Below are 10,760 nucleotides of genomic sequence, written 5' to 3'. Positions count from 1 at the left end.
AATAAATGATAGTACTTTCACAAAGAAGAAAGAGCTGTTGGGGTTCCTCATTTATTTCTCTTCGGGGAGATCATGATAAAACATGTAATAGCAAGACAAAAAGGAAATAATGGGGTAACTTACAAGATGAGATGTTATATGGTCAGTGACCGTTAGAAGGTTTGTTAGAAGGTAAACAAACCTTCTAACGGTCACTGACCATATAACATCTCAGCTTGTAAGTTACCCCATTATTTCGTTTTTGTCTTGCTATTACATGTTTTATCATGATCTCCCTGAAGAGAAATAAATGAGGAACCCCAACAGCTCTTTCTTCTTTGTGAAAGTACTATCATTTATTTCGAAACATATATGTAGGAATTAAAGGAACTTTCATTGACATAGGTTTTGCTCCATTTATTATTATCTATATATGTATCTATATATGTATATAAATATATATATATATATGTATATATAAATAATAATAATGATAAGGGTAAAAAGTGATATGCCTGCTCGTTTAATCCTCACGTTGTTTTTTTTTACATATGGAAAAATTACCTAAAACTGAAAAGCTGAATATCAGCATCAACTAATTTCTGATCAGTGAAATTTGACTATTTTTCCTTACTACATAGCTTCTTTTAGTCACAACAAACACAAACACACACACACACATTAACACACTAAAACCTTTTTCTATACAAAAGACTTGAAGTAACATGTGATCGCTTTTTTTTTCCTTCCCTCCTTTTCAGTTCAGCTACATATTTCAACTTTACCTCATGAATACACATACCAATATATTTCCATTTTAACTATAATAAACTTTCATTCTGTAAAATCTGTTTTTGTATATTTATTTTCATATAGGATCAGTCCTCATCTCCCTCTTGTTCATCATAGTCCTCCAGGCAATAACAGAGGAGCTCCTGGGAGCTCCTCTATGCTGATGACCTTGCTCTAATAGCTGAGTCATTACCTGACTAGAAAAGTTTCAAGTGTAGAAGCAAGGTCTAGAATTGAAGGACCTTAGAGTCAATCTAGCAAAAACCAAAGTCTTAGTTAGTAGGAAGGCGGACAAACCACAAATCCCTTCAGGTAGATGGCCCTGCTCAATCTGTAGTAAAGACGTAGGTAGAAACTCCATAAGATGTACCCAGTGTAAGCTAGGGGACACATAAGTGGTGCAGCAATATCAAAGGAAGGGTAACTGGGAAGAATAGCTTTTGTGTGTGGAAGATGCACAGGTGCAATAAGCACCAAAAATGTACAGAAAGCAGATTCAATCACATGCCAGGGGAAAAAACTAGTAGTAGTTGATATCTTCCATTACCTAGGTGACCAAGTCAGTAGCAGGGGTGGATGCTCTGAGAATGTAGCTGATAGAATAAGAATAGGCTGGGCAAATTTCAGAGAGGAGCTACTTCTGCTGGTAACAAAAGGCCTCTCACTCAGAGTGAAACGTAGACTGTATGATGCCTGTGCGCAAGCAGCCTATTACTGCTGAGGACATGCATAGACTTGAAAGAAATGAAGCCAGTATGCTCCAGTGGATGTGTAATGTCAGTGTGCATGCACAACAGAGTGTAAGCACTCAGAGAGAAAAGTTGGACATAAAGAAGCATCAGATGTGGTGTGCAAGAGAGACAATTGCACTATTATAGTCATGTGATGCATATGGACGAGGTCAGCTGTGTAAAGAAGTGTCACACCCTAACAGTGGAAGGAACCAGGAAGATATGGGATGAGGTGGTGAAGCATGACCTTTGAATGTTGGGTTTTACAGAAGCAATGACAAGCGACTGAGACCTTTGAAGATATGCCGTGCTTGAGAAAGCTTGTCAAGTCAAGTGAGATGTTAGTCATGGCCAATGCCAGCATCACATAACTAGCCCCATTTAAAAGCACACTTCAATCGTTGGGTAATATGCCATGCTTGTGCAGACCTGTTGAACCTTGGTTCAAATCATAGTTGTGGCTGATGCCAGTGGTGCCTGACTGGCACCTGTACCAGTGACATGTAAAAAGCACCGTTCAAGCATGCCTGATGCCAGTGCCGCCTGACTGGCACCCCATGTCAGTGGCACATAAAAAGCACCATTCAAGCATGACCGATGCCAGTGCCGCCTGACTAGCTCCCATGTAAAGAGCACCATTTAATAAAAAAAGTTTTAGTTTTCACTATCATGGCACTCTGTCGGTTACGACGATGTGGGTTCCAGTTGTACAACTAGAATCATTGTGACACTGTTTGCCAAAATTGGGTCTGTATATAATTGGTCCAGTCCAACAAGAAACTGCATAATTTTGTTTACTTAATTTCATGTATCATGAAAATTGTCCGAAAACAATTATTCAGAAAATTGTTATTCGAATTGGCAATTTATTGATAGAAAATTATTCGAATTGACGATTCTTTGATTTGTTTGCTGATTTGAATATGCGCCAGTGACAGATACGTTACCAGAAAGTGAAAGACAGAAAATACTTTGCTCATGCTGATTTACCTGGAATTTATGTACCCTTTAAAAATTGGCCAGATATATTGATGGTGGAAAAGGCAAGCCCATGCTCAAAATTGATGGTTTCATATTTGTAAAAGATAAGCAAATTGGAAACCAAAATATATTGGAAGTGCAGTAAGTTTGCATTGTATTGTAAATGCTGTGCAATAACTAATGACGGGGAAGCTGTTAAAGTTTCTAATGAACATAATCATTCTGGTGATTCCGTAAATATCAAAGTGCATATTTATATGAAACAGAGTAAAACAAGAGGCTAAAGAAACCTGTGATTCCCCACATTATATCATTTCTTCTGCTGCCTTGCAGTTAAGTGAAAACATAGTGCAAGCTTTACCAGCAATAAGTTCTATAAAAAAGACTATTCACAATGTAAGACAAAAGGAGAGATCCGGCTTGGCTAATCCTATTCATAGAAGAGAAATTGTTTTCACTGATGAACAGACAAAAACTAATAAAGGGAAGCAATTTTTGCTATATGATTCAGGCCCTGGCCATGACAGAATGCTCATTTTCACAACTCAGAATAATTTGAGAATACTTGCATCAAGTGAACATTTACAAGTGGATGGAACATTTAAAACTGTACCTCAACTATTTGAACAATTATACACAGTACATGCTATTAAGAATGATTTTATCATTCCAATAGTTTATGCCCTACTTCCAGATAAGACAGCCGACACTTATAGAAAATTGTTTGCTAAAATTACATCAAGTGTTCTTAATTTACAAGTTACAACTATAATGTTAGATTTTAAGCTTGCCACTATAACAGCTGTTAAAGAATTCAACACAGCTTTACATTATGGATGTCTTTTTCACTTGGGTCAGTGCCTCTATCAAAAAATTTGTGAGTCTGGTCTCAAAGTAAATTATGATACCGATTCCGAGTTTGCTTTCAGCATTTGAATGCTGTTAGCCCTAGCCTTTGTCCCCATAGATAAAGTTGTTGAATCATTTGAGACTTTATTAGATTCCAAGATATATATACTTCAATTGTGTATCCTATTCTGGATTATTTTGAAGATGTGTGGATTGGTCGTCCTTCAAGATATCATAGTTGAAGCCCTACATTATATCTAGGTGGTCTTGCTTTGAAAGAGTCAATGCTGGTTTACCAAGAACTAACAACTCCCTTGAAGGATGACATAGAGCTTTTTTACAGCAAGTGTCATCCCATCATCCCACAATATGAAAATTCGTAGACACTCTTAAAAGAGAACAGGACTTCAAGAAATTGATATTGCAAAAATAAGAGCAGGTTGCCAAAATATCAAGAGCACCAAAAAATACCAAGACGCAAATGAAAGACTCAAGAAATTAGTGGCATTCTTAACGAGTACTCTTCAATAGTTGAGTATTGAAGTGGCATAGCATTTAACTTAACTCTATAAGCATTTTTTTTTAATCATTGCAAATAAAGATATATGTTTATTAAATAAATATCATTTGCATACCTGATTTTTAATTTTATCCTTTTTGTTTAAACAAAAAGAATTTAGAATAATTAACATTTTGTATCATTAACATTTTGAATAATTTTCATTCATACAATTTTCCATTCGAATAAATGTTTTTCGAATAATTGTTTATGAATAAATGTTTTTCGAATAATTGTTTATGAATAAATGTTTTTCGAATAATTGTTTATGAATAAATGTTTTTCGAATAAATGTTTTTCAAATAATTATTTTCGAATAATTGTTTTCGAACAATTATTTTCAAGCAATGTTCACATAATCTAATTTCATTCATATATCTTTTATCTTTTACTTGTTTCAATCATTAGACTGCAGTCATGCTGGGGCACCACCTTCAAGAATTTTAATCACACAAATCAACCCCAATACTTAATTTTTTTTATATTTGTTTAAGCCTGGTACTTATTGTATCAGTTTCTTTTGTTGAACTGCTAAGTTATGACCAAAGTGAAACCAAGGCTTTGGAAAAATTTGCTTGCTCTACTTGTAAAACCAAGAGATTGCTTGTGATTCAAAGTATTCTGTGGTGCAGTTGACATTTTCCCAAAGTATCACACTATAGGATAGAACTAGGGCCTCTGTGATAGAGAAGTGATGGGCAGATAAAAGGATATAAAATTTGACTGTGATTTTAACTCAAAATGTAAAGGAACGCCAAAAGATATTTTGACTGATTTTACTACACTCACTAAAAGCTTAGATATAAAGCAGTACTTATATCTTTGACATTTCTGTTGCATATAACACTGTGAAACTTGTTGGCTGTCAACCATTTATCATATCCTTCTTTCTATTTAATTTAAAGAAGCCAGTTTCAAAAGATATAGGAATGCTAATAAATCTGAACAATTTAAAATGTTAAAAGTCAAGATATGTAAAAATGATTTCTGTGCTAAAGACAATGAGATGGAGTGAGAATAAGAAATTATGTATCTAATTGAAATTATCAACAAGCTAAGAAAAAAGTAGCAGTTTGTTACTGTAAAAAAAATGCAATAACTAATATTTTCCTTTTAGATTACTAATTAGAAAACTAATAGCATTTTCTTGAGTGTATATGTAGACACAGAAATGCAACACAAAATATTTTTATGTTTGTGACATCTTCACAGCAAGTTGACAGAAACATTAGCACACCAGGCAAAATGCTTAGCAGAATTTCGTCTATTTTTCTGTTCTGAGTTTTAATATCTCTGAGATCGACTTTGCTTTTCATCTTTTCAGGGTTAATAAAAATAAGTACCAGTCAAGCACTGGGGTCACTGTAATCAACTTGTTTCCTCAGCAAAAATTTCAGGCCTTATCCCTATAGTAGATTATTTAACACCCATGTTCCATGCTGACATGAGCTGGACAGTTTAACTGGATCAGTTCAAGTACTGAATCATACTCCAGTGTCTTCTTTGGTATGGTTTCTGTAGCTAACACCCTCCTAACATCAACCATTCTACAGCATATACATGGTGCACTTTTTGTGCCACTGGCTCTAGTGAAGCCACCATGCAGCTCACAAAACTACAAAACCCAAGGAGCAGCTACTTAATCTACAGTATTGTTGTTTATCTCCAGTTTCTTTAACATTGAATAGATGATATAATGAGATATATCTCCCATTTCTTAAGGCACTTATTTTCCTTATAGGAGAAATAGAACACTGTTGGACAACTGAACATTAGTTTTGTAGTAATATTTTGCGAATTATTGATTTAAATTATGCATCTTACTCTTTAGCACTTACAACTAGGTGATGACTATTGAGAGTTAAGTGTTATATCAACTGAAATAATGATGTAACACAGTGTCAGTCACTTGACACAAAACTACCGATCTCTTTAGTGTGTTGCCCAGTCAACCTATGAACCAAACCATCAGAATGCTTTTGAACCCAGGCGTTAGAGAGAACTACTCGATGATTCAAATAGATAAATAAATATATTGATTCTGTTACGTATGGAATATCAAGATAAATGAATCCCAATAATCCTGTTCATCTAATGTGTGCAGAGGGAGATGATAAATGATAAATATAACTCTTTCAGGATACAAAAATTAAAGTTAAAAACTTCATTATGGCTATGAGCAGATTTTTAGGAAAATATACTTTCAATAGAAAAAGGAGGACAATTACACATCAGTGTGTATTCTAATTATAAGTCATGAGCCACAAGGATAGCAGGAAAAGGTACCTACGTGATTTTGCCTTTCAACCTTTCAGATCAATAAAATGAATACCGATATTCAAATGAAATGAATTAAGTCAGTTCAGTTCCTTAATGTCAAACTTAGAAATCAATTGTAGTTCATGGTGGAAGGAACCCTTAAGGGGATCTAGTACCCACTCACACACAACCAGTGCTCTAGTGAATAGTGTTTTCAAGGAAACAATAAACCAATTAGCAGTATGGCCTCTTGTTGATTATATTTAATGTGACAAAAGGGGGATAAAAATAAAGTTTGAAATAGAAAAGAAAAAAGAAAACAACCTGTATATTCAAGGATTACTCCCCCACTTTTGTAAATAGACTATTAATCTGTAATATGACACTGAGAACTGTGACAAAGAAAACATAAAAACCCAGTGGTGCATAGAAAAATGTGTATGGGGAAGCTGAAGACTTCTCCATGATGGAATGATAAAGTGATTTTTTTTCCTTTCTCTTCCCTCCCCCACATCTGTTTAAAAACAATTGCTGTATTTATACAGAAGACATGCACCTGTTACAAAGATAATTGAACCTTGGTAAGTTGGCAGAAATGGTTGTCAGGTTAAATTTGCAAATATGAATAAGTTTGTATACCATGGCAAACATGTAAATTCCAACATTTTTGTTGAAACACTTCTTTGAGTAAAAAAAAAAAGAGAAAAAAAATGATTAACTACCTTTCTGTATTTAGTTCCAACCCTATCTGTTGTTGTGTCAAAAATCCTGCTAGCTTTAACTTCATTCCTCCAGTGTTGATAAAATTAATACCAGTAATTCACAAGAATGATACTAATCATTTGTAGCCTTTCAATACAAATATGCAGCTTAGTTCCAAAATACAAATTTCCTGCTACTATCATTACCATACAAACTGAAGTCAAATGGTAACTCTGATAGCAATAGATAGTTAACATCATCATCATTATTATCATCATCACTTTTATCTATTATTTGCTGAGTTCAAATTTTGCTAGTTGATCTTACTTTTCATCCCTCTAGTTTCACTTTAATGATTATTATACTTTTATTACAATGTAAATAGAAATGCTTTTTAAATCTCACTTTGATAGCATAAAATTGGTAAAGATGTTCCTCCTCTCTTTAAGGTTTTTGATAATATTCTGACCTTAAGAACCTACCAGTTTTGCTTTTATATGGCCTCCCACAAATGCGTGGTGTGTTAAAAATATAAAACATATTAAACCAAACTCCAAGGTGTTTCTGCCTGCTACAAAGTTTTCTCTCAGAAAATTCAAAGATTCTTTAGCATATGTAGCATCAGAAATGTATTCAATAATAGTACCCCCACTTCTCAGTTACCTCACTGAAGTTGAACCTACTCAGGAATGGTGAAAGCGTTAGAATAGTTTCTATAATACCCTGTGCATTTGCAGAAAGTATTCTAAAGGAGAAATTGAGAATCCCTTAAAAATTTGAATAAAGGTATATAAAAAAGCCTTAATGAGAGGTGAAACCTCAAAGTTAGGAATGACCAGTACAATTATGACATAGAAAACGGTAATCATAAACTGCCATGGAATTAAATTTCCATAATTGATAGAAAACCAAAGTGAAAACTTAGAAAAATCAAGGAAGCAATGCATTTAATACTTGCTGATGAGCCAGTCAATAAGCTTAGGGTTGACATCAACACAATATAGCTTCCTTTTACAAAATGATAAATTTGAATAACCTAAAAATGTGACATTAGTTGTGTATGCCTCAGTGGACTAGTTGATAAAAATGTTATTATCTTTCATTTATGAATAAAGATTTTTAGTTTGAACCCAGTTCACTACTATGCAGATATTCAGGAATATGACACCCAAAGATGGCTAGAATTTAAACCAATCAAAATAAAAAAGTAAATTTCCTTTCCAATTTGGGCACATGGCCAGCAGTTTTGAGAGGAAAGGGCAAGTTGATTACTTCAACCCCTGTGCTTAACAGGTACTTTTATCAACCATAATAGGATGAAAGGCAAAGATGACCCCACTGGAATTCAAGCTCAGAATGTAGAGATCTGGAAGAAATGCTGTTTAACTCACTAAATACTATCAGCTCACAAATGCTTTGTCTCTTGAGATGAAGTAAAAAAAATAATAATAGAATAATTTGTTCTGTCCTGAAACACTTGTTTATACAACCTCACATTTGAAAAAGAAAAATGAGAATGTGTAACTTTGAAGCTTTTCTTATCAAAAGCAAAATGACCAAGTGAAGTTTCAGTTCAAATTTGTGGCAGACTTTCTGTGTTCTGTATTACTTCAGCTCACATAGCTATTGAGAATATGTGACAGATCACCTCTAACAAGGTTGACATTCTGTCCAGATGGAGTTGTATTTTATAAAATATTTCACTTCATAAAGCTGAAGCTACAGACCACTTCTCAAATGCCTTGACGTTTAGGAGTTGCTTACATACTCTTGTTTCAATCTTTCAGCATTCAGATTATTCTGTCAAATATAATGCTTATTTATTTACATTGATTTGAATTAGTCATGCATTATCTTGTAGCTTTGAGATTTCAATGACATAATTGTTTCTTTTTAGAATAATATTGTAGGGGCAGTGTAAGAGACTGGAACTGGCCAGTTACAAGATAAAACTGGTAAAATATTTTGGTCAGATATGGTCAGTTTAAATGCTAAAGGGTTAGATATCTTTTTTTTTCCAAGATATTAACCACATAAATGAGGGTGAGCATCAAAACTAATATGATTTCTATTTTTTAATTTTTTATACATCAGATGAATCACTTTTTGAACTATCTAAAGTTATCTATGAGTCTCTGAAGTTATTGCAAAAGTAGACTGTGTTATGTTTATAATTTATCTGCTTTTTCTTTCTATACTTCAGCTTGTCAGCAAAGTCATAACCAACCAAGTTAACAGAGAATCAAACCTTTAGCCAACGGATTGCATTGTATTTTATAAACAATACAGCCTCCATTGCTAAGGCACCTAATGCATACTACCTCTGCTTTTATCTCTACTTGGTTCTTTTGCATGTACTACCCACTGTACGAGTGGATGGTGCAGTGTTTCATTAGCTTCCGTTGAGTGTTTCATTAGCTTCCAGTACCTAGTTCAAGATCACTTCTTGGCCTGAGTCAAGGCAAAAGCATTTAGACTACAATAATGTGTCAACTAATTTTATTACCAACTTACCAAAGTTGCCTTGATATGAATTCATACATCTTGCTGCTTTTAACTGTTTGTTATCAACACACTAGTCACATGTCATTTTCTCCTCTCTAATTACTTATTCATAACAATTGAATCTTCTTTGTCCTATATAGAATTTACTGCTTTTGGTTTATTCATTTAAAAAGCTCTTCACTGTATATTACACATCCAGTGAATTATGGCCACCCCCTTCAAAATGGATTGAAATTCTTTCACTATTTCCTTTCTCCACAGTCAATAATGTAATTTGTTATTTGAACTTGAAAGTAAAGAGGATAAAACCAGATATTGTATATTATTACAGTATTTACTGCTTCATCATTGCAGTTGATTTATATTCCTCTGTTATTTCATGTATTCAATAAAATTGCAATTCAATAAAATAGCAAGTATTAAAGAATTTGGTAACATATCTAGTATTAAAGTATTTGATAAAATAGGAAATATTAAACTAGTCAATAACAAAGCAACATAATTAATATAAAATAAAATAAGCTTGTAATTATAGAAAACCAGCTCATGCACAAAATATAGATTTTGAGGTTTTGAATGAGTTTTGCATTGATTAAGATCTAGCAGTCAGTCTTTAATTTTATAACTTAGCTTATTGTATTGACTGTAGAATAATAAATGTGAAAGGCCTGGGATAGTAGTTTCCTTTCTGACTCTATAGCTGGTCATAATATATTAAGATTATTCATTTATATTTAGTTTTACATTTATTTTGATATGCCTGAATGAGTTGTTTTACCTTTTGTTTATGATGTTGCTCTTAAAGTGGGTTACTCTTGCTGTTAATACTAAAATGATTAAATAAGAGTGAAATATGTTGGGGTTTTTTTCTGATGGAGTAAAGGTGTGTATAGGTAGTATCATAACAGTGTGTGTGTGTTATAATTTGTGTTCATGATAATAAAATAGTTCAGGTTATCCATTGAGTAAGTTTGTGCTCTTTTTTGTTGCTGTTTTCTGTTGATCTGTTAAAAGAAACTCACAACAGAATTAACTTTCTTCTTACTAGAATTATATTGCAACCAAATCCTAGGACAGTTTTCAAACAGAATGCTAAGAATAATAAAAAAGTGATTACATGATGTTGAAAGTTTAAGAATAACAACTTTGAAGCAGAACAATACAAGTAACAAAATAAAAAAAATTCAACTTCCTTGGTGGTCATCTTGAACCTTGGTGACTTAACCAGCTGTAACTTCTGTATGGATATCTGTGTCTATGAGTGTGTGTGTGTGTGTGTGTGTATATACACACACACACAACTCATATCATAAGTATTTTTGCTTGTATAAGAGTAAATTCTAAATCAAAAACAGTGCCATGAATTTCAGCACAGATTTATTGATGCCATTCTGTATGGACAT

At 33.3% G+C, this 10,760-nt stretch overlaps 1 protein-coding gene across 1 annotated transcript; it reads left to right on the top strand.

Annotated features, from left to right (window-relative positions):
• Nucleotides 1-2,553: 2,553 nt before the first annotated feature.
• Nucleotides 2,554-3,419, top strand: LOC149137663 (uncharacterized). Its single transcript, XM_089349177.1, has 2 exons — nt 2,554-2,624; nt 2,750-3,419. The coding sequence occupies exons 1-2, from the start codon at nt 2,554-2,556 to the stop codon at nt 3,417-3,419; spliced, it is 741 nt and encodes a 246-aa protein (XP_089205303.1).
• The last annotated feature ends 7,341 nt before the right edge of the window (nt 3,420-10,760 follow it).

Source organism: Octopus bimaculoides, chromosome 1 (assembly GCF_046866305.1).
Source record: "Octopus bimaculoides isolate indiv1 chromosome 1, ASM4686630v1, whole genome shotgun sequence".
In the NCBI taxonomy this organism is placed as follows: Eukaryota; Metazoa; Mollusca; class Cephalopoda; order Octopoda; family Octopodidae; genus Octopus; species Octopus bimaculoides.
This window is presented reverse-complemented; position numbering and strand designations above follow the sequence as displayed.